Below are 25,361 nucleotides of genomic sequence, written 5' to 3' on the forward strand. Positions count from 1 at the left end.
CCCATCTGCACCCATATTCTCCTGATTTAACTTGCTGAGGAACCGACTCTGACTCTGAACCAACTGACAACGTCAATAGCATTTGATCTGCTGCTTCTGCAAAAAGCCATCTCGCATATCTGAATATGTACAAAGGTGTCTGTTTAATGGTAATGCAAAAAAATAGCACTGGGTGACATTATAAAACAATGACCACTTTCCAAACAAGGGCTATCCCTGTGTTCCAGAAATCAATCTAGTATCTGCCAAAGCATCGCAATGACTTTTCTGTGCAGTGCAGTAGGTAAGATTGTTCCAGTTGCCTGCTTAAAGTGCAAACAGCTCACGAGGCAGCCATTTACAAGGCAGGACCGCAGTGCGCTAAGTGAGCGCAGGACAGCTAATGTCACCCCCTACTGCTTTTTTTAATACTTCTGTCAGCTCGGCAACACGGTGACTGCTGCTGGAAAAAAACATGCCTGGCGTTTCTGACGGCTTCCTGCGGAGTTACATGGAGAAGAGACAAACAGCCTGAAGGCTCAAAATGAGATCAGCGCATGGAAAACATGCCTCACATTTTCATGCCTGTCTCCTTCTGCTGGGGAGAGGTATGGGGGGGAGGGGAGGAAAAGGAGGAGGGGCAGGGAAATGAATTATGTTGTATAGATGGACAGTGTACCAACAGCTCTAATAGCATGAGGAAGCCATCATGTTAGAGAGCACGAATGTGACCCCCGGCCACTGGCAAAACATCAAGAAAATTCAGCGATGGTATTGAGACATAAGAATAAAATCATTATTTCTATATCTATGTACAACTATCACAGCACTGTGATGGCTGAGTTTAAATACTCCAAGTCTGACCCTCGGCTTCTACTATGGGATGCTAACTCTTAGGCCAACAGGGGGCATGATGCCACTGGAAGAAACAGATACGCTGCAAAAGATAAGGAAATGAGGCCAGGTCTGCTCCTCATGACAAAAATCTCTCACAGTCCTGCGGAAAATAGCTATGAGCAGTGCATATCCAACATCAAGGATTTGATTTGGAGTCACCATTGTGGGACCTATGCTGAAAGCAAAGGGCAGGGCTTTTGAGCAAAGGGATTAAATTGAGAACACCAGACCAAAGTTACTATCCCCCTAACAGAGTCACCCCTATTTACTCCACAGCTCATGTCCTCCCTCAGTGTTCTTGAACCTGCCTCTTCCTTATGCTGGGAAGAAACCTGGGAGAAGGGCATTCAGTCCAGTACAAGAACAAAGAAGGAACAGCACTGTTTTGACTAGATGACACACGATGGAAGCATCAAACAGGAAGCAGGGAAAGTCTCTATGGCCTTAGAGGGAAGAATCTGTCCAGTACTCATGGGGAAGCAGAGAAAAAAAAAAGGCATGTGAAGGGAGGAAGAAAACATTTTCTGGTATTCAGCAGGCAGAGATTTAAACATCACTGAACTAGCAACCTATACAAAATTGGCACACTCTTCCAGAGGTAATAAATAAATTTGATCCAGGCACTACTCTGAGCACAAGTAAAGGTGGGGAAGCAGGACAGGAATTCTCAGAGTCTCATAATTTGCCATGTCTTAGGCAAATTCAGACAATACTGTCTCACAGGTACGAGAATACCTTGGTCGCATGCCCAAATTTTTTTCTGTTACTTGTTAATGTTAAATGCTCTTCAAGAATAAGTCTATATAGGAGTTCATACAGAGGCTGGAAAATTGTAATTGCTCTAAGGAAACAGATAGTGATGATGTTTACCGTAGCCTGAATCCACCTGAACCCCAAACTGAAAGGAGCAGATAGGCCCCCACATCCAATTCACCCTCTAAAATGCCATCTCCCCAGAGAAAATTTTCTAGTTCATCTTTCCTACCTTTTCACTCTCTGCAAACTCCTGCAGTATAATTTGTCTCTCCACACACAGTTCCAAGAAGTCTTCTGAATGGAAACTTTCATGTAGAGCAGGGAAGAATGTTAGCTGGTTACAATCCAATCCCTTCTTATCCATCTCCCTTTCTGCTCCATTTAACGTCAGCTCTCCTATATCAGTATAAAAGAGATTGCAGTTTTAGTGGCAGCTGGATGACATCAAAAGCGTTTGCAATTTAGACTTTCACCCAATCTGTTCTACCTTGGGAAATAGCATTATTTATCTGCAAAAAACAGGCAAGAGAGAAGTAAAATCTATGACTGCTAAAGAAGGATGCTTAGTTCAGGGAACTAAAAACAGGTATCTGCACTCAGTCATAATTAAAACTAAATTCCTATAATCACTGAAGATTAGGAAATGAGGAAAAAATGAAAATGGTAGTCTTTTGGGGATATGCGCTGAGCAGGATCTTAAGAGAACCCAAGGAGAATCCACTCGTATCTTGCCCAAGCTGTGTCCCAAGTTTTGCAAATTCATGCAGTGCACGCAGTTAAGGAAGGCATGATCAGCCTTCTTATTGAGGTTGACTGTAACCACTTTCATGCAATAACTATGCAGGACTTCAATCTTGTTTGGAGTCTAGAACAATGAGCTCCACTCTCACTTTTTTGCTAGGCTCTATCACACTAAAAAGTATACAACAATACTGCCTATTTCCAACAGTGTACACTAGAAGCTTGACTTGGAGCAGCCATACAGGTGGCTGAAATCCACAGCCTTAGACTTGGCTGACATTTCCAAACTACAGTTCTTTCTCAATGTTCCCCCCCATCCCCCGAAAAATTATTGACTTCTGTATCGTATTTCACTCCCCCCCCCCCTTCTTCTTTTAATGCCTCACATAACAGAAAACCTGACCTTGGAAAATGAAAAATGTTGACATAATGATCATATTTTGAAAAATCTGGTTCTATTTTAAATGCTGAAAACCAATTTCACATGTTAATACTCTTGATGATTTCCTTCCACTCTCCATTTTGTTGTCCACATTCTTGGAAAGTTACAATTCCTATTACCACTTCTCTGAGTCATCTACCACCTGGTTTTAAATACTGTTTCAGAGGTAGAAATGGAGTGTCTACTAAAAGCAGGGGGAAAGTCCGCGCTTTTCCTTCTGAGTTTAAGCAGTTGGGAGCTTTCCAGGTGCCCAAGAATGCCCAAAGCTTTCATTTCAAGATAGCTTTTTTGCTTTCAGATCTTTCTAGTGGCAACAAGAGAGCAACTAATTCTGAAGACAGTTTATATACCACCTATAACAAATGCATCAGTCTTTTCCCAGATGTTACAGTGACTTTTTAGCCCAGAGCGCTGACAATAAGTTTTTTTCACTAGATGAAATTCTGACCTGGAACTCCATACACAAACTCCAATTCTCTTTGGCTGTTTGTGTCCACCCTCTTGATGATGTAATTTAGCCCTAAAAGGTTACCTGGATTCACTTCAGCAGGGGGTGGTGTTTCATTTCTGTTTGCTAGGAGAACCTGAAAAGAGACTAGGTATGACTAGAGTGGAATATGCAGAGAGGTAAACATCGCTCAGAACCTTGTTGCAGAGAAAACCACAGATTTAGAACTACGTTGCAAATAAATGCCTTGGAAATTCAAATAAACTCATTTGAAAGGACCCAAAGGAACAATTAAATGTAGGAACAAATGTCAAGAATTAAGCAAAAGGACTATTGTCTTTTCAAAGACGACCCTGCATGAGGCCAGTTATAGGACAAAAAACATACCACCCAGTCTACAGAAAACTGCCAGAATCCAAGCTTCATATAAAAGATGAAAATGTCCTGGAGATGGGAACCTCCTGATATACTAAAGTGCTTCAGCTTCTCGTTGATAGCATTTGGCACTTAGAGACACTATAGAGACAGACAGTAGTAAATACCCGACATAGACAGTTCAATGCTTAGTTCAAACCACTCTAATTCCCCTTTTGATCATCCACTAGTTCTAGCAGCCCTAATAAGCATAAGACTAACAGGACAGTGCAGCCTTCTAACTGGACTCTGTTGCATACATTGGGAAGCACTATACCCATGAGTTATTACAAGCAGAAAAGTATGGTTGGGTTATACTCTCATCTGTCTGGGGAGATCTTATACCAGAAAAGAGGGAAAATCATTCTGTTGCTGCTGAATACATTGCAGCCCCTCTTACTCTCCCAAAACCAGACCCGTTCAGTGGGTTCTCTATGCATGGCACAGCATATTGATGAGTCAGGTGATGAGAACCAGAGGAAAGACATGAGTATAAAGTCACCAGCAACTGTTAACAGAAATTGTGCACCTCCTGCTAAAGCTTTCTACCTCATTCTTCATTCGCATCATTGCCACTTGGGCATTCGCATGTTGAATCCTCCTCCTCATTCGTGAAGGCCCTTCATAACAATCAAGAATCCATCGTGACTCTAAGGATCGTGATGTATCTGTCCACGGGCCCCTTCTGTAGAAAAGTTGTTCCTCAAGTATCATCCAGTCCTTGGCTGCTTTGCTGTAACCACACTGCAGCATCTGTGGGACAGAACCACTTTGTGCCACCTTTTGCACACTTTCGTCCTCCCATCCAGCAGTGGCACCGCCCCAGTGATTCAGAGGGATCAACCCAACCTACCGGCTCGGACCACTGCAAAGGGAGCACTGCAAACCCAGCAAACACAGGTCCGACTGACCACTGAAAGTGTGCTGTGGGAGATGCTACTAGTCAAACTAAGATACAGTGACAAATATAAGCATGTCGCAAACTTCAACCTCCTTGAAAATGGCTGATTTCGTTAGATTTCCAACTCAAAAGCAGTGAGCCAGGAGAACAGCATTACAGAGGTTTTATTCCCTCCATTTTTTTCTGGCTAATGTTTGTATCAAATGGCAACAACCATGCTCGCTGAAAACACAGTCTGAAAGTCTGTCAGAAGTGTACTGTGCTTCCTCCAAGCATGGCATAAATTTAATTATTTCTACTTCGGAGGTGTGTGCAGGGAGTTGGGGGGCACTAAAATATCAATTTAAAGGAGAGAAGTAGTGAGAATTTCAAAGAATGAAAAGCTTGTTGGTCTCTGATGGCCAGTCCTGAAACAGAAACATACCTGTGAGATTTTACTGGCTATGAGCTCAAGACCTCTTGAAAAGTTTTACTGCCTGCTAAGGAAAAAAGATCAAAGTCCTCACTTTCATTTCTGCCACTGTGAGAGTGGAATAATTCATTTAAACAAAAGAAAAAAGGCTTCTGAAGATAAAGTGAGGACCCTGATTGGTGAGTGATGCTATATCACACTTCAGTGGTGATGTCAGGAATGGAGTATTGACTCAACTCTCATCATTTCTTTGGGCATACTACTCATCTCACTTCTGAAATGCCTGATTTCTCAGGGTAGTCCAAGAGCATACTTTCAACAACAGAAAGCTGTTGCACAATGTTCCTGTTCTTTACCTGTATGTGGTTCTTGTACAAAGAGGCATACAGCTCCTGCCCAGTTCTTCGGTACCGTTCCATACATGACACAAATCCCTAGAAGAAACATTAGAACACATTACACCAAGCTGCTGCAGATGTAAACTCTGTGAGAGGCAGAAGCAGGCTCTGTCTTTTACAAGAATAATTAGGGAATATGGCCTGTGTCTGCAAGTCTGACAGCTCTCCAGACAGTACAGTGATGAGGCAATCATCTGAGAGCAAGTTGCACACTTACACCAGGAAGACAAATATATTCATGATCTTAACAAAGAACATTAGTGGAACTACCCAGAAAGAGAAAGAAAACAGCAAATAAGTTTAAGACTCCTCCTTCTGGAGCTAAATTAGTTAGTACTGCAAGTAGCATAAAAGACAATTATCTGTTGGAGAGACCCCGACTGAGGTAAGGATCCGTAACGATACACCTGCTCCTTGCTGCATAAACAGAAAGTGCAAACAAAGGAATGGTCCATGTCCCCTTTTTGCAGACATGAAATGAACTGTTTCCAAAAACATTTTTGAGATTTAGGACCCTAAGTCCTCTGGCAACAAGTGACTTGGAGTATAAATACACTATTTAATGGGATTGTGACGCAGAGATATCTGAGCTAGCTCTAGAACTGGAAACTTACAGAGCTGTGCTAGTGCAAGACAACACCCACAGTAACTGCCTCTGCTCCACCACGCAGCACAGACATGCCCTAAACCTCAGTGCTACTCAGGTGTTTCTGGAAATACATGTTTTCCAAAGCAGTCTGACAGAACTTCCTGGCCACCTTTCCTTTCCTTCCAGAATGCACTAGACTCACAGAACAGTGAACCCGCATTAACAGCCATACATTTCATCTGCTGTTTTATTGGAATGAACTTCTCAAGCTAAGGGTCTCTGTGCAGGTACAAGACTGATGAACTGCTGTCAAGAGATTAGAAGTTGCATTCCTTGCTCTGCAAACAGATTGTTATGTGATCTTCAGCAAGACATGCAATTGCCCTAAGCCACTACCTCTCCAACCAGAAAACAGAGACTATAATACTAACTTCAGAGTTACACAGGCTAAGATCATGAACAATGGTCCAGTGTGGTGGGTTCCTTAAACTCAGGAAGTAGGGAAATGCAATGGGTTTCATTCTCTTCTTATCTACTCCACCAAAACCCACAGGTTTTGGGGTCACAAAGTTCGCATAGTGAAGACCTATACAGAACACAAACCACAGAATTTCAAACAGCGCTTCCTATCTGAGCCTCCCTTTTGAAAAAGATCAGCAGAAACATTATTAAACTCAATGGAATCCCTCAGGTGCCAAACTAGCATCATGCAAATAACAACAAAATACACCCTAGAATATTCACTATCATACTAATTCCTCAAATTCACCTGTTAAACTTTAATCAAAGACAAGCTTCCAGCTTTGAAAATGGTAGGTTTGTCCCCCCTTTCTCCTAGCCATCAATGAAATTCTGAGTCCCAAAAAGACTTGAAGTATTTGTTCTCATGACATTTGTTTGCCTGGTCAGAGATCCAAATCATACAGAAAGGCTGTGTGCACAGCTGAAGCACTGAACAACTGCTGAGTAAGCTGCTGGCTTGTTTTATCTTGTTGCATGAAGGCAACTGAAGAACCAGCACAGAACACTGCTTTAACAGGCTGTCCAACACTCATAGGACTGCTCTACAGTCTTGTAACTCAGACTTTGCTATGTAAACACAAGGATAGCTGCTCCATCTCTTTCTCTCCTTGCTCAGTATCTCTTTGTGTGACTGCTGACAAGTAGCTACTGGGAGGAGTTCAGTATCACAGCCTTCTTACTAACAGTCACAGGTAAAAATTCTCCTGTTTGTTTGACAGTGTATTTCCTGGGAAAAGATTCTAGCTATCCTATTACAACTACATGATGCCATGTCTGATCTTATGGGCTTCCTTGCTTTAAAATTTTCCAAACCAAAAGCTCTCTGAAAGAGCAACTTTTTTTTTCCTGATGTCAATGGTACAGCACATTGGGACCTGACTCAGGATGATGCTCCTAATCACTACTGAAAGAAACAGAATCCCAAAAGTCACAGTATCCAAACAAGCCATAAATACCTATTCCATGTGACAGCCAAATGTGTAGGAAGGATGCAGGCTTACTTGAACATGATTTTGAAGTCAAAATGAGATTGCTTGCCCTTCCCAGGAACTTACAGAAGGTACATCAAAGCCATCAAAGCCATGAAATGCCAGGGGGTGTGTGTGTGTGTGTGTGTGTGTGTGTAAGGAATCAGAGTGGCTGACTATTAACTCTGCATTACAGAGAGTAGCAGAAGTATCTGTTCCTTTGATAAATTCCTGAGTGTCCTGGTTTCAGCTGGGATAGAGTTAATTTTCTTCTTAGTAGCTGGTACAGTGCTGTGTTTTGGATTTAGTGTGAGAATAATGTTGACAACACACTGATGTTTTAGTTGTTGCTAAGTAGCGCTTATCCTAAGTTAAGGACTTTTCAGTTTCCCATGCTCTGCCAGCAAGCAGGTGTGCAAGAAGCTGGGAGGGAGCAGAGCCGGGGCAGCTCACCCAAACTAGTGAAAGGGATATTCCATACCATAGAATGTCATGCTCAGTATATAAACTGGGCGAAGTTGGCCAGGAGGGGCGGATTGCTGCTCGGGCATCGGTCAGTGGGTGGTGAGCAATTGCATTGTGCATCACCTGTTTTTTCTTGGATTTTATTTCTTTTTTTTCCCTTTTTAAAAAATATTCCTTTTCATTACAATTATTATTATATTTTATTATTATTATAGTTATTATTATATTTTATTTTACTTTAGTTATTAAACCGTTCTTATCTCAACCCATGAGTTTTACTTTTTTTCGATTCTCATCCCCATCCCACTGGGAGGGGGGAAGAGTGAGTGAGCGGCTGTGTGGTGCTTAGTTGCCAGCTGGAGTTAAACCACGACACTGAGGATTAGAGGTGGCAGACAAGGCGGAAGGTGTTTGGAGATTATACAGGAGAGGTTAGAGTGCCCCTAGTGCCATTCAAAGGCTCTCATGTCCACCAGAGCTTCCCTGAGAAAGGTAAGATTGCTGAGAGTCACAGCACGAGGCTAAACTGGCTGTGAAAGTCCCAGCCTCTCACTACCTACAGCCGTGGATCAGATGGGTAACTTTTAAATGCATGGACTCTGTGCCACGCTGGCAGTGATTCCTCACAGCAAACTGTCTAGCTGCTGCTTGCACTGTGCTATAATTAAGTTAACACACAAGGTCTATGTGGTGTGCCGATTACTGCTGGCTGCCAGCCAGGTCTGTACCCCTGCCGCGAAGTCACATTTATTGGTGTTTCCCTGCAGGAAGCTCCTGTTTTACACTGATGAAAGTCATTACATTTTTGTTTGTTTAAAGCATCATTAAACCTGTAATCACAGTTGCGGCCTCACAAAACTATTCCATAATTCATATAAAACTCCCATAAAGGCTGACCTAGAAAGCAACAGCATCTCTGTGCTGTTGAGCTGGGCTCAGTACAGGAGAAGAACTGAGATCCCAGCTCTGTGTGGACGTAGGGTAAAAGCCATTCAGAATAGACAAGCAATTCCTCCAAGTATTAACAACCATTTCAGATACCCACAGGCTATTCAAGCCGAGTCAGTGCTCTACTGGCAGCTGTTTCAAAGTTGCTCATAGTCTGTTATTTCACTCATGGTCACCGATCGGACCCCTAAGGTCAAAGCCCACATTGCAAAGATTCTCACTGATTTCACTGACCCAGCTCCTAGCCTTTGAAACATATGAAGGGTCCTAAAGAGGAAAAATTCTGCTAGTCACATCTGGTGAACTGAAGAGTAACCACTTTGGCTTCTAAATGAACTATAGCTAGCCATTTTCAACCAGATGAACATGTACCTGATGATCATTCCCACAGGAAAACCATCTGGTTGTAAAATGAAATGAACAGTTAACAAAATCGGAGATCACTGTGATTGGAAAAAAACCCAAAAACCAAAACAAACCAACAAACAAAAACAAAACCTGAAAAAGATATCCAATAAACATGAAGAATATAGACCAGGCTATTATTTATTAAGTGTTCAGTCAGAACAATTACACTGTAATGCTTAATGAACAACTAGTGCAAACAACTTTCTAACAAATAGACAGTTTGCATTAAAAATTGTAGGTGGTTATCCTTTAAAATGGCAACTTTTTATGCAGTAGATTAAATACAACAGTGCCACAGTGTAATATCTGTCTTGAACAAAAAACAATATGCCAGCTTTGATAATTGTTAATATTGTGTAACATAAGGTTTGAGTTTCATATGCAGAAAAGCAAGTGTAAATGCAAGAAATATGACCTACGTTCTAGGGAAGAGCAGACTAAAAGGCCATATTGATCCATCCTGGATCCATCCTGGCCTAAAAATCTGAGTATGATACCATGCTTTAAGGCTTTTTTATACAGACTGCTCTACTTTGCAGCCTTAGACAATCACATTCTAAGTAGAATCAGGTCATTTTGCTGCCTCAGATTCCCCAGCCAATATTTAGAGCTTGAAAAGGTGATGGAATTTACAAGCTACTTCCCAATTAAAAAAAAAAAAAAAAAAAAAAAAAAAAAACAACAAACCATAGAATCAAAAAAACTTTTCCCCTCTTGCTGCATGGAGACCTCACGCAAATAGGAGAGAATGATTAGCATTAGGGAAAGGTAAAACCAGCAAGGAGAAAAATGCTGGCAAACAGAGAAATTAGCATGTCAAAAAAAACCAGAGTGGATTTTCTGTAATTTCTTTCAACTAAAGCAATTGAAAGGCTGCTTGTAATAAGAAACAGTTGAAAAGAAAAAAAAAAAAAAAAAAAAGAAAAAAGATTGAGGTGTGACTTCTAAGTTAACAATTCTCTGCTGAGCTCTGGAATGTTTTATGTCTGATTTTTAAAATTATTTATATATATATATATATGTCACTTAACACTCCTGCACCCCATAAATATTCAGGCTTGCCATAATAAACTCATATTGCATGATACAGACGCCACATATGCCGCAGTTGTTTCCTAAAGAAACATTATGTCATTGGAGCTCTGCACTTTGAGGCTTTCTTTGGGGAATTAGAGGCTATGTCTTATATTACAGAACACACGTGCACACAAAAGTATGTGCCAAAACTCTTAATAAATAAAAATAAACTTCAAGACAAAATAATTTTGGACTTGGAAGAGCCAAAAAGAAAGCCCAAATATCCAGATCCCTCACTGTGCCAAGTGAATAGTCCCATGGATGATAGTAAGAATACCCATGTACTTGTTCTGAAGCATGTGTTTTAGTCATCTGTTGGTGAGGACTAGAACTAGTGATATTAGTCTACTACTTTAGCTCTTCTGAGCTAAATAAGTATGATGAATATATAAGCACACACAGTAAGAGCATTCATATAGCATCACAGCTATAACAAAAATATCTACTCTTGCACAGTACTTTTCACCAGCACAACTCAGAGGTCTTCATGAAAGAGGTCAAAGTCTTTAGCTTACAGATAGGGAAACTAAGACGACAGTGAGTTTCTGGAACATCCTGCCGCTATGACTTGGTTGCAGGGGAAGAGGGGTTGGTGATGGAGCAAACCCAACCTGAATTAATTTGAAACAGCCTGATAAGCCCACAAAGAGGATGTATATGGTGACAGCATGCAGTAGTAGGAGGGGGAAACAATTTGACGAACCAATTTGGAAATCCCTTCTACTCTTACGTTGCCAGTGCCAGATCATTTTCTAATATAGCTGATTTACCAGATATTAGATCTTATATCACAGGAAGAGTCCACCTGTTTTATTCCTCTAACTTGGGCTTTCACAATTCTGCATGGAAGGTTTTTTTAAATCTAATTACAGCTATTCAAGCAATCACTAGGCTTTTAGAAAGTATTCCATGGGCATAGAAACACAGAACAGCAGGAAAGGAGCTCTTAGGGACACAACGAACTGCATGTAAATAGCATATGTAACAGGGGCAAAGAGTTTGTGCATGGCAGAAACAGATTTGATGACCCTGATTCAAGAAACCACTGTGTTTCAGGATGTGTTTAAGCATATACTTGGCAACTTTTATATACAGGTTGTCTGCTACTGAAGAGAGGGATAATTTGCCTTTAATCCAAACATTTAAGATACAAACATACAGATAATATATACGCATCACTTGGACCTTAAAAGTGGCAATTAAACATGCTTAAAACCTCTATGGGTGATGACTGCAAAAGAGGGAAACAGGAAATTAGCATCATTATAATGAGAAAAATTACATGATACTAATGTGATACACTCCTCCCATCTTGAATCAACCAGAAAAGCTGCATTTTTGATGAAATAGAACACTAAGGAAATGCCATTTTATAAAGAGCAAACTGTTCAGTTTTATTTAAGTATATATTTCCCAGCAGCTCAACATTAAATGGCATCCACCTGTGGTGCAGCATTGCTCCTCTCAGCAGCCTCATATCCTAGCTCTGTCCTCTGGACTGCATGCCCTAACCAGCATGGATCTCCTGTCACTGATGATGTGACTTAGTCAGGAAGGAGACACTTTCTCACAAAAGCGATTGATTTTTGCAGTCACCATCTATAAGCCAATAATCTTTTTAATGGAAAATTCCTGAACCCCTATGACTTACACAGCTACAGAGCCAGATTGTCAGCAGTTAAGTTTTGAGCCTAAACTCTTTTGAGGTGTGAAAACTATCTTCTTGTATTCACTTCAGTTCTTATGTTCCTCCTTTTTCCACACATCTAACCAGAATTTCCCCTCCTGACATACACAATTAAAGCCCAATACTTCTGGTCCTTTCCTGCTAAATCAGAGAATAAATCAATCCCCTCTTCCTCAGCCTCAGAAGCAGAGGATACGGTTACAGCTAGCATGGCAGTTTTACAGAGAAGAATCTGAGTTTTATAGTAAATTACTAGAGCTGGGTGAAGTCTCCAATTCACCAGCCCTGTTGTATTCAGATACAGGGACAAAGGGCATAACATCTCCAAGTCTACTACTGCTACTAAATCTAAGATGGTGAATCAGAGACCAGGTACGCTGCTACCCTGTGCAAACAATAAGCCACCCATCTTCTGACCAGACTACTTTTCAAGTAATTGACTATGCACTAGGAAGCGAGTAGGTTCATTTCATAAGAGGAAAAATTGTTTCATTAGTCACCAGGTAACAAGCATTAAGCTAAGGCAGATAACGTTTTCCTTAGCAGATTAAAGAGCAGTTTATCCTAGTCCTTCACATACACTCTCCACACTAAGGGTTGTTTGCAGGCTCTTTTGAATCACAAAATTGTTATTGCCATGTGGATTTTATTGTTGCTTTGCCAAAATTCATTTAGCTTTTCAACAGACTGTAGTTCCAGCAGTTAAGCGTCGCATGGAAGCTTCGTGCCTCAACCCGCTAGGAGGCTAATGCACAGTGCCAACTGCTCCTAAGGATCATGGATGGATTCCTGGCATCGCCAGTTGGTTGGGGAATAGCAAACTTAATGAGAAAAACCTCCATATTTCAGTGCATCATAAATGTACCCACACACACGGGTGGGTTTCAAGAGGATAAACCCAAAGTATGGTGTATGTGTGATGAGACTTCCACACTGTATTTATCAGCTAAACTCAGGCAGCACAGAACCAGCTCTACTTCTATAGCAACTATATATACGGATGTATGCGTCCATACACACACTGCTTCAACAGATGATACTACTGAAGAGAAGAATTCCTGGGAGAAGAGGTAACTTGTCTCCTAATAGCAAAAAACCACAATGGGAGGCAAGACATGTTTGTTCTTTAATCCTGTCTCTGAGAATGACTTCCGTGACTGGGACAATTCAGTTAGCCTCTTGAGGGCTCAGTTTCCATCCTGTTACAACAGAGGTATTAGCTTTTACCTCTAGTGAAAGGTGAGGTCAGACTTTGGCATTATGGGGAATAGCAGTGGGGTCTCTTCTTGCCTTCACTTGTTCTTACTCACCATTTTCCTATTTCTATTTAAAATGGTGATTTTCTATGAAGTCCTACAGGTGTATGTAACTTAGGGCTTTATTACATAGTATCTCAATGCATTTATCTGAAAGCCTCATGCACTGGCATTTTCTGATTACGTTTGAATCATGCTTTTATTTAAGAAAAATCTGCACTTCTAATCCTTTAGCTGACAAAAGAATTCTGTAAACATTAGAGTATGCTTAGAGCTCAGAGTACAGAATACAAAGAAACATCTCTTCCCTGACCCCTAAAAGTATCAGTTTTCCTAAAACGATACACATTTAAAGGTGACAAGATTACTTCTGGAGTTTTTTAGTGCCTGTAGAACAATCCTGGACTCTACTAGGCTACTCTGCAGCAGAAAGCATGAATGGAACACAGATAGGTACAATCAAGCTTTATCTTTAATTTGGCTAGGAAGGATGAGAACAACAAGAAATGAATGGTCAAAGACTTCAGCACAGGTTAGCAACCTATACCCTCATTTAGAAGAAACATTTAAGTTGATCTTGCAGAGATTTCTAGGACCTCCCCTGATTTCCTGTTCTCTACTTGCACATACCACCATCCAGTTCACACTCTTAGCTATTTTCAGTCCCTGCTGTCTGATAGAAATTCATACTTAATTTTCTGAGCACCGAGACTCCTATGTACATTTTGTACTGCTCCCTGCATGAGATGAGACACCATATATAAACTCATAACTTGTTGATAAGCAAATTTGGTCATAATTCTCCTTCTAAGATTTCTAATAATAAATAGCACAACTGAAAAAATGCATTACTTGTCTTTAAAAACAGAACAAATATAGAACTTAAAAAATAATGAATAATGAAAAATTATTTTCTTGTGGGAAATTATGGATAAGAATGTTGATTCCACCCAAAGTTTTAAAACAAAAATGTAAGTTTCATTCAGTTTAAATTGCCACTTCAGGCTTTTGAATCAAATAATGCATATAAAGCAACTTAATTCAAACAATTTCTTTCTGAAATTATTATAAATAAAATGTTGCATCAAAATTCTGGAAGAAAACAGACATATTTGAACCAAGAAATATGAAAAGTTATTTGTCTTTCTATATATTCAGCAGAGAAAAAAAAAATCTGTTTCAGTGGCTAGCACTTGTTTCTAGGGTTTCTCTGCAACCAAATAAAACTCTGCTTTCATCCACATTACCACCATTCAACTCATTTGGCATCATCTGTTATGTGAAAATAAAACTCTGCAACCAGCAGCTCTTGAAAGATGAGATTTCAATGCCAACACCTTTAAACATTAAACTCCACTCACTGAAATCCTATATCCAAGCTTAAACCTGAACCAGACAAAATCTCTACCTTGAAAGGCAAAAATAGATTTTAAAAAAATAGGCAGGAAACAAGAGAAAACATCTTTTCATACAATGTGTAATTAAATGAAGGGACTTCACTGCCACAGGACATCACTGAGTTTAAAAGCACAGAAAAACTCCCTCTAAATAGTTACCCACAAAAAGTGTTGGAAGGGGTATTATTTCTTGTATTTCAGGTTTTAAGATGAAACAGATATAAATCAAGAAAGGAACTATTTTGCTAGGATAGATCTTCTATCGTGCATTGTGCTGTCACACAACATCTCCTGTAGCAACTGATACTGGATTTTTAGGGGACAGACTGTGGGGTGAGTGGTCTGTGGATCTGAGTCAGCCTAATAATTGGTATTCATCATCATGCAACCTTTATATTCCAACTTCTCTGTTAAACAGTTATCTTCAATGAATGTGGAAATTATTCCCATACATTTCAGAAAGTTCCGTGATTTGTATTACATAAAATTAAATAGCTCTGCATTTTATGTTTTCATGCAGTTCTTATCTAACTTATTGACCTGTTGAATTATTTCTTTATGATCTTGGAAACAATTTTAAAATTATAAGTGAGCGGTGTGTCAGATATTTGCTTAAGATGACATAAAAATTTCTTTGTTCAAAGTTAAAGAAACTTTTTCCAGCTTGCTGCAGCATACTGTAATTTAGCTTTGAGCCAGTTATTAAACAAGACAATAATATTATAATGGAAATTTTTTAATATACATCATTAATAGTAAAATGCCTGCTTTCATTGAAGTAAAAAAAAAATGTGTGCTATGAGCAGTTTTGAAATGAATATTTGATTCCAAACTTCCCTTGTGCATTTAATGACATGCTAATTTACATTTTAATTACTTCCTAAGAAATCAAAGCATTTGTTGACAGAAGAACATAATGTCAACTTCACGGTGCACTGTTGGTGGATAGTTAATGAACTTAATTAGATAATTAGTGATGTTAATTATCCTTCTATTATGAAGATAAAGATGTTACACAAATGATACACTTTTCAAAAAAATATCATTATATGTTTGCTTGTTTTAACTCAGTTAACTTGAAAAGCTGATAGAAGACCAACTGAGTGATTGGTAAGAAAAATATTTGTTTAAGTAATAATTGTGATTATGTTTCAAGTATTTCTATCTTCTTTTCACCTACTGTGAACTGCTAAGTTGAGCTTGTCCCTCCTTCATCCCAAATTAGCTAGCTCTTTTTTGTTCAACCTCGCTCTCCTTTTCACTACCTCGCATACCTCCCCACCTTAAACAACCACTCTCTGATGCAGTGGCTCTACTATTGTTTGAAAATCCAGGCTGGTCAGCATCAGCCTTGATTTTACAGTTAGTTACTGAAAGATGCTATAACAATGCAGGAAAGAAGTAGCTAGTATTTGAAGGCATTGGTCCACTATTTAGCTCTGGGTTCAGCTGCTAGTGTTGCCACTGACATCTTGGGTGATAATGGCCAAGTATCTGTAAATTCATGTCCATTAACTGGAGATAAAGCTTCTTTCTTACAGAAGTCAAAGCCCACTGACCCACAGCATTTTGAGCTAATGCTGATTTTATGTCCTGGGGCTGAGTCTTCTGTGCCCTGACAAGAGCCTAGGAATACATCATCAGCCTTCCAGTTCAACATCAAACACTTCTGCTTGAAAAGCCTTGTTTAAAACTACCCTCTAAAACACAGACTCTTGAACACAGACATCTCACCCAAGAATTTGTGAGTATGATCTGTACATATTAATTTAAAACAGGTCATTTCTCCCTCTTCCCCCAAACCTAATGCAAAACCTGTAAAGATGGCTGCAAAAAGCGTGAAGCAAGACTGACAGCCAGGAGTCAATGAAGTCCCAGTGCTCTTTCCTGATGGAATCATGTGGGGCGAGAGCCCTGCCCCAGACAGGACTAATTCTGTATCTGTGATGCAGCTACTATTTTTACTAGGTAAGTCAGTCCTAGCACTGTACAAAAACACATTAATAAACTCCTGTAAGTGTTGATGTAGAGATTTACTTTTCCAGCACGGAAGGAATTTAAGCCTATAGTTCAAACTCCCACTGAAGTCAATGGAAATTTTATGTTTAAATACTTCTCAAAATGTAATGCATTACTGCCACAGGTGAATCACTAGAGATACTAGGTATACTAGCCATATTTATCTTAAGAATGAGTGTTACATTTGAAACAATTTTTAAAAATTTTTTCCTGGCTGTGAAATTTGAAAAGATTGTTGTTCTCGGTGTAACAATTTTCTGTAGCAACAACACTTTTAGCTGCTGAGGTAAGAGAAGTCTGGTGAATAAACACATGAGAAAACTAAAAGATAAATTTCCTGTAAATCTAAAACTAAAGAAAGTCCTAAAGACTTTGAAATAACATGTTGTTTGAAACATGCCTCAGTCTCAGACTTCAAAAGAAACATTAACTCCTAGAAGAGATTTGAGAGGTTGTCTGTCTTCCTCTTGGGAATCTAACTATAGAGGCAGGACTCGACAGACAACTTTCAGTGGAGCTTGCCCAAGAGACATTTGCTATTACTTCAACCAAGGGTATCTGTTGTTAGAAATATGCAGAATTCAAGTGGTTCTTGGTCATATCACTCTTCTTGCTCAGTGATAAGATGAGGACATACAACTCACTTTCCTAAATGAGTTAATGAACTTGCAGTTTCTTTTCAGCAGGTACATCAAGACTGCTTAGCCATCAGCATAAATAAAATATTCCATTGTATAAAATTAAGAGGAAGAATTTTCAAAAGGAACTGAAGTAGATTCTGTGTCTGACAGTGACTTACGTCTCAGCAAAGAGGTCTTTTCTTGGAGCTCCTGACTCCAGAAAGTTATCCACAGAGACAAAGAAGCCTCTCGCTGACACATTGATGCAGTTATCTTTTACAGATTTGCTGTGGGTTTAACAATCTGCCTGTTGCTTACAAAAGTAAGCACAAGAAATGGGCTCTTACTACAAAGCCAACTAAAGAAAAATGAATCACTGCCAGTCAAGCCAAACTTAGTACCTAGTATTTTCTGGTTTGTAGAGCTATACCATTTTTTGCTGTTAGCTCTGCAGCGACCTTGCATACACTAAGGGCAGCAGAGCAGAAACCAAGCTATCCATCAAATTGCTCAAAAATCCTTAGAGTTCAAAGGCTGCATTCTCCCATCACTTAACTAGGAGGAATTCTCTTGCAGTGGACAGAGTGACAAAACCAGCACAAAGGTCGTCAGATGCTGGCTCTTTATCTATAGCTGTCTTCACAAGTGTATGTTTGCTGACCAAAATCCTACCATAAAGTTTCTGGTTTTGCAATTACAAGTTAGGAGGTCTCTGTTAACCTCTTCATTCTGAAGACTCGGATTAAAAAAACCTTTTCTATTTCATTCTCTCAAGGTGTATAGGCCTCTGGCATAGAGGAATGTAATAAATGAACCGAAACAGGAGAGGACAGTCATGATCAGGCCTGCTGTAAAACTCAGGAGGCTCTGCATTTCTTGTAAAGAATAACAACTATATCTACAGCCCTGAGGCAGTGTGTCTTAAAGTAGTTAGAACTATGCTGCTTGTAACCTTGCTCGGGCACTCATCCTCAGGAAGAACCTCAGGACACTGCATGGTAGAAGCTGTTAACTGATTTATAATTTACTGAAATATGATTGTCATAGTGGTCCCTTGCTGCTCTTGCAGCTTGTTGAAGACAACAAAAACAATCAGTCATTGCTAACCTAAAAATTAAATTCATATCCTAGATTCCGAGAGCAAATTTGGGGGGGAGGGGCACGAAGGGAGGAGAAAGAGCAAGAGATCAAAAAGCTTGCTTTGAAACAGGAAAGTCAATTATTTGGAAACCTTTGGCACTGCATTCAGAGTCTTATAGACCCTCCTGCTGGCAAATTTACCCAACTGTCACCTGTAAGCATTAAAAAAAAAAAAAAAAATCTGACTTTGTACAGTGCTGCTCTTGCTCCTGCGTGGCTACTCAGATTTCCAAGAAAGCACAAAATAGCAATTACCAGAGCAGATCATCACCATTCTACTACCAGAAATGTGATCACGCTCTCCTTTCTGAATGATCATGCCTTCCAGGCAAAGCCCAGAGCAGAGCATGAGATAGCAAAGTGGATTCAGAAATACGGGGAAAACATAGCTGCAGTTGACTGCTAATTCTGACATTTGCCACCAAATAGCAGGAAATTGGCTTCACTGATGCTGGAGATCCTGAGTGAAAGTACAGCAGAAACATGGGGCCTGATCGTTTGTTGGAGTGAATAGTTTGATTTTTGCTGTTTTTTCCAGATTGAGGATTGGGTCTCAAAAGCACTCTGGCTATCTTGTAAACAACAACAGGGAAAGAGTTGATAGTTTTGAGAGGGGTTTTTTGTTTGTTGGGTTTTTTTTATTTTTTTAATCTGCAGCAAATGCTACTAGTGCTTCAACTTCTTTGTTTATTTTCAGTCAATAAAGGAACCAAATTAATAACCCAGTAACCAACCCATTTCTTTCTACTGGGCAAAGCTTTGAAATCCTGGCTGAATTTCTGCATTTTTCTCAAATCTAGTAAGTTTTACTCAGTTAGGAACAACCATGCTTAGCTCTCAGTAAAATAAAAATCTTTGCATTTACTATGGGATTTAAAGGCTTTGTCTCTCACTGTATAGTTCACACTGCTACTTTTATCTCAGTGTTTCAACCAGGTGCCTGCTGCTGTAGGACATAGGTCCATAACTAGCAGTAGTGAAGACAGAGGCCAGTATCTGAAGATTTTTCCCAAGTGAATACAGAAGGCACCTGAGACACAGCAAATGATACAAAATCACATTAGAGCACTTTTTAAAGTGGCTACCAAAATGAGGTAAAAAATACAAGTTAGAAGCACAAATACCATTTACTCTTAATGTAACTTGCGCTCCCAACTTCCTTTGATACTGAAAATCCCACCTTATACCTTGCTTGTGAAGTGTATGAAGAAAGAGGGCTGCTGAGGAGCAAAGAAATTAATTTCAGAGAGATGAAATCTAAGAGGAAGAAAAAGTGCATCAAACTTTCAAAGATAGGCTGGAGACAGAAAGGGGGAGAGGGAGAGTGGAGAGGAACATTTGGAACTGTAGCTTCGTATCTCATTCAGAGGAACAATTTATCAGAGCTGTGGAGCTGTCAGTCGTTGACATGATAAGGAATAACACCAAATGAGTAATGTTCCCTCCAAACCCAGCTCCTTTAATTACAAGCCGCTTCCTTGCAGAAGAGAAACAGAAGATGCAGAAACACCAATTTCATGCACTTGTGCCTGAATAATGTCTCCGCGCTGCCTTTTCCAGATGGCAACCTTTTCACTGGAGGAACTAATGATGTGGGCATATTTAGGGAAAAACCAATAACAGAGTCTTTAACCTTCAACAGCAAAAAGCATGTTGTACAAAATGTTCCTTGGGATACATTTACAAATATCAATTACATTGCTCACTGAGGTGTAATCAGCTGTAATAATCAAAATTAATTTTAAAAAATAATTAAACAGACCCCAGGGCAAATAGTTGATGCTCTTGTAGTATGACATCACAGTCTACATATGTACCTGGGAAGAACTTGCTCACTCTGTAGGCAGCAAAGTGATTTTAAGGCATGAGAAGGATGCTGTGGCACGCTGAGAAAAAACTTGCAGCTCAGTAAGGTACTATTAGATACATTACTTGGGTATCATAGCCTTCCTGATCAACACACCTGGAAGTGAACCAGTCATCAGTGGGGATAAAGCTGCAATCTGCTACAGCTTGAGCTAGAGGGTCAAGAGTCCCTAACCTGATGCTGTAACAAACTCAGTCTCCTCAGCAGGAGAAAAAAAGACCTTAATATGTTCAGCACTGCAATAACACAAGCTCAGTCCAAAGCTCTGAATATTCTGTCAATGCACTGCTGCACTACCCTATAGCTGGTTACTGTAGCCCTACCACACTTGAACAAGTAACATCTAACTGGTGCTTTTTTTTGTATTCTCAACAAATGCCCAGCAAAAACATGGAAATGGCCCTCTCTCTCAGCAAAGGAGAAGCTTACACATGGAAAAAGATAGTCCAGTTGCATTGTTGGCAGTAGGAATGCTGCATACCCTCCAGACCCACCCCTGGTTTATATAAGCACTTGTCTCCTTGTCTCTTGAGGCTAAACTAAAATTTGGGCCTTTAATACTTCATATTGAGTAGAAAATGAAAGGACAGTTCTATGGTAATACCCGATCCTTTCTACTAATTCAGTGTCTGAAAGGCAAGTTTTACATAAGCAATGTAAGTCAAAAGCAGCAGCAAAGCCAGCATCTCCTCACCTTGCTCTGACCCATGCAGAGCCCTGTGAGCACAAACACACATGGGTTGCTAAGGTTTTTCCTTTCAAGTGCAATAATTAGGCCTCATGCAAAAAGTATGCATTAATACATTATATGTTAAGGCCGCCAACCAAAGTTCTTCAGATCAATGACTATTTCTTAGTGATTATTTCTAGCAGTCTAGAAAAGGAACCTTAACTGCAATAGGTGTCTAGTTTACAATGGAACATGCCAACAGACATACTCAGAAGCCTCCCAAGTCCAGACAAACTCTCCAGAGCCATACAAAAGGCAGACCAGTGACAGAGCCAGAAAAGACAAAGAGCAGAAGTTACCTCAGATTTGCATGTCATTTCCTTTGTGTTTCGTCCAGGCATCAACTTAATAGCTGAAGAGAGGCTTTCACTCCAGGAATTGTGCTTGCTCTGTGACAGTCCTGGCCCTACTTTATTCTGGAGAAGCTTCTTTTCACATGCTGTGGGCCAGAACAGACAAAAAAGCTTGTAAGACTTGAAGTTGAGCCTGCGGGAAGATAGAGAGTTTGTATGCCCGTTATACAAGGCACAACAACATGGCAGTGCCTCGCTCCAGCTGGATTGTCTTTCTATTTATAAGAGAAGCATTGAATTAACATGTACTTCTCAAGTCTTTATTTAAAAGCCTCACAGAGGTCTGCCATAGATCAGTTTCATTGCACAGACATGAACTTTGAATCACTGCAGAACTACACACATTGGGATGCCCTTCTTCACCCAAATATGCTCTCTTTTAAATTCTCCTATGGGATACAATTGTCTAAGGAGAATTCTCTTTCTTGCAGTACAGCACGAGCCCTACAACATCACCAGGTGATTTCAGAAGGGCTGGGGCATGACACAAAAAGCAATCACAACCCTGGATGAGAGAAACTGAAAATCTGCTTTGTCTAGCAGGTGATGTGCAGAGGAAGAGTATAACCAAGGAATCAGCAGTTTTCCATTAAGCGCCACATTTACTGCAATGTCTTTGCTTACTACTAGTGTTCCATAAAAGAACAGAGACCTATCAAGTGTTGCCAAGCTTTTGTCATAATTTCTTCCCATAAAGGAGTGATCTCCGTTATCTTCATGTCCCTTTCTTTGTCGTTTCCTTTTACAGAAAGATCCATCTTGTAAGTGTCCTCCAGAGACTGCCGCCTCTGAGAAATTAGCTGCTTCCAGATGATTTCTACTGTTCTCAGAATCTCCTGATGGACTAGGAAACAAAAGAAACTACAAATGAAGAACCATTTTTTGTGTAACAAGTCAAGCAGCAGATAAAGCAAAACATCTCATTTGGAAGAGCACTGGTCTGGAGCAACTGCTGAAGTCAGTGGAGTTGCTCCATTTTGTCTACTGCCTCCATAGGTTCTAAGTCAGACTAGTTAGTCCAATACAGAAAACAGCAGAACATTTCTTTTACTATCTTTCAACTCCCTGAAAGAAACAAGTAGAAGTGACAGATGATTCTAACTGGTTTCTGCCTTGGAAAACCATGTAATCAGAATTTTGATGATCTTATTATCATACATAGAATGCTAAAGGACATAAAGGACATTCCTTTATGTTGCCAAACATCATTAGAGATGGTGGGGGGAAGGTAACCAAGTCGTGAAACAATTTGACACAGCAACAGGATGCTGTACAAGGAAGTGCTGAGTTGTTTTACTGTATTTCCCTGCAAATCAGACTTATTTGGTGGCATCATATCCAAGCCAATATATTAAAAAAAAAACCAAAACAACAAACATCACTCTGCTGTAGGGTTCAGCTGACAGCCCCCACACTGATACTGGCCACAACATGGGGAAGAGATCTCCAAACTGATATCCATTACCCCTGAGGATATGGAGTGTGAATTTTGATTAAAAAGGTATGATGCAAACACAAGTCATTTTTAGTACAACTTTTCTTTCTCTATGCTGTGCCTGCAGTACCTATACACCAAAGAAGCAATTAAGTAGCACTTGCACAAGCTGCTCTGATAATTGTTTAGGCCAGGCACTTTCCTGCTCTGTAAGCCAAAGGCAACATGTGCCATAAATTACCATCATCTGGAGTAGGCAGGCTGCCCTTTTCCTCTTCACTGGGTGCAAGGAAAATTTGGTGATATGAAGCCAGCTTTGGTTTTGCATCCACCCCAAAACCTTCTGAATAGCTGTGACAAAACAAAATTAAACAAAAAAAAAAAACAAAAAAAAAAAAAGAAAAAAGGAGGGCATGTGAGGAAACCAGACTTAGAACAAGCTGAGGATAGTGAAAAAGCTAAAGGTATTTCTACACATCTACTCCTACTCGATTCATTTAGTAGATCAATATTCCCAGGCTCGAGGGCTTACATCAATCACATGATACTGCAGGATTTACAGGAAATGGGAACTAAACCACTGCCAGTCTGGTTTTCAAAGTCAGGGAGCAGTCATCAAGATCCTATGGATCACTCTATTGTACATGCCTTATCCCTGCACCTCTTAGTGCACTTGTATCTACCATGCATCTCAATTAGCTGGAACACAGGGCTGTACGGACGTAGCCAGATTGCATCCAGCTTTCTTGCACCTCTCCTGAGCATCTTGTACACTGTCTCTTTGCTCTGAATTTCTTCACTAGAGTATCTCCCATTATGTGGTAAACACTGCCTTGCCATACCCTACACCTGAACTGCTTGCTTAGACTAAGTTCTTTGCACCAATGATTGTTCATTCAGTTTATAAAGCACTCAGCACAAAAAAGCTGCAAACTTTAGCACCATGATATTAGTATCATGTAGATGTGATTATAATTGAGAACATCACCACGGCCAAAAAGAGTTAGCGCTGCTTTGGGGGTAGGGTGGGGTGTGCGTCAGATAATTTACAAGTCAGTAGGTAAAAGACACCAGGAATTTCAGCACAGCAGTAATACTTACAATAGATGCAACAGGCTTAGTTAAGGCATCCAGACAACCTGGACTTGGTCACAGAAGTGCTGTCAATAATACATGTATTATATATAGCCACTAGTAACATAGTACGTTCTTTCAATTGTAAACAGGCACTACTACATGGGAGAGTCAAACCTCTTGGGTATGCAAAGCTGCCATTTTTATTTCTGATTTTCTTTTAAATACCACAATTCTGACTTCCTGGATTTGCTATGTTTGGCTTTTGGATAACACCAACACTTCTGTAATCTATTTTTTTAAAAATGTTTCTGCTCTTGCTACATACAAGCAATCCTTACCCCATCTCAACAGTTTTGGCCTAGAAATCCTTATCTGACTGGAATAAGAACAATCAAGAAAAGACCTCAGGAAGTGCAGCTCATTTCTAATGTGATACTGTATTAATGGATTCAATTCAGACCATCTAAGCAGCACAGGTTTTCATTGAAACAACAAACATCATTATAGTGATTAAAGCACTAGCGAATATTTGCTTCTTTTCACAAAATGGATGTTCTAGCCCTATCCAAGTCAATGGCAAAACTCCCAACTTCAGCACGACCAGGACTTTACAGCTCAGATCCAAGCAACAATAACCATAACAGAAAGATTCACAAGATCCATGCACATTTTTATGTATGTTTTAAATGTACCCACACAAGAATAGCTGCTGGATCAGAAAAACCATCTCCCTAAATTAGCCCATGCAGATGTCTCAGAACGGCCACCTGCATGCTTGTGGAGTGATTCTAGCCCACGTCCCAGGAAGATTTCCAGATTCTCGTTTTAATGATGGGCTTGTGAGCCAACTCCACTGAAATCAGTTCAAGCTTGTTAACTGCAGTTACTACTCCGAAGTGAGTAAGCTGCTGGAAATGCTGGATGAGTAAAACAGATACAACACAGATGTTTTGGTTAATAAAGAGTAGCAATTAAACCTATGTGCAAATTTAAGGGTTCTGCTTAGACAAACATGCAAACTTGTCTGGGTGTCTCTGAAATGAAACACCCTTTTCAAAATGAAAAAAATGGAATTAAGTGTTACGTTATTACCATCCACTGTGCCTTGCTTATTACACTCACAAAAACACATACTAGCCTGCCTCTGAGCATGAGAGGTGGTAGGAAATTTGCTGCTCACTAGTATTTAACGGAAATAATAGCCTTCTGATTGAAGAACAGTTTATCCCTTCCACTTTCTTGCTGAAAGACAATCCATTGCCTCCAGAATACTGAGCACATTAGTAAGCTTCCTCTCCTCCAAATTAAATGATAAAAAACTACATCAAAACATTTCTGTTGTTGTTTTTCTTTTTTTTTTAAGTGTATAAGGAAAACAACCATCTTTCCTCAAATGGCTTTACTCTGCCACTTCA

The 25,361-nt window shown here is 39.9% G+C and overlaps 1 protein-coding gene across 1 annotated transcript in view; it reads right to left on the reverse strand.

Moving 5' to 3' along the window:
• WDFY4 (WDFY family member 4) overlaps nt 1-25,361 on the reverse strand; it is a 147,575-nt gene that overhangs the window by 59,066 nt on the left and 63,148 nt on the right. The window contains exons 37-43 of the mRNA XM_050898756.1: nt 23,111-23,220; nt 22,087-22,278; nt 21,381-21,520; nt 5,347-5,424; nt 4,227-4,430; nt 3,348-3,399; nt 1,862-2,028 (exon numbers count right to left, since the gene is read on the reverse strand). Of these exons, the coding sequence (XP_050754713.1) occupies nt 1,862-2,028; nt 3,348-3,399; nt 4,227-4,430; nt 5,347-5,424; nt 21,381-21,520; nt 22,087-22,278; nt 23,111-23,220 (943 nt within the window). The remainder of the gene's footprint in view (nt 1-1,861; nt 2,029-3,347; nt 3,400-4,226; nt 4,431-5,346; nt 5,425-21,380; nt 21,521-22,086; nt 22,279-23,110; nt 23,221-25,361) is intronic.

The sequence above is a fragment of the Gymnogyps californianus genome, chromosome 6 (genome assembly GCF_018139145.2).
Source record: "Gymnogyps californianus isolate 813 chromosome 6, ASM1813914v2, whole genome shotgun sequence".
Taxonomy (NCBI): Eukaryota; Metazoa; Chordata; class Aves; order Accipitriformes; family Cathartidae; genus Gymnogyps; species Gymnogyps californianus.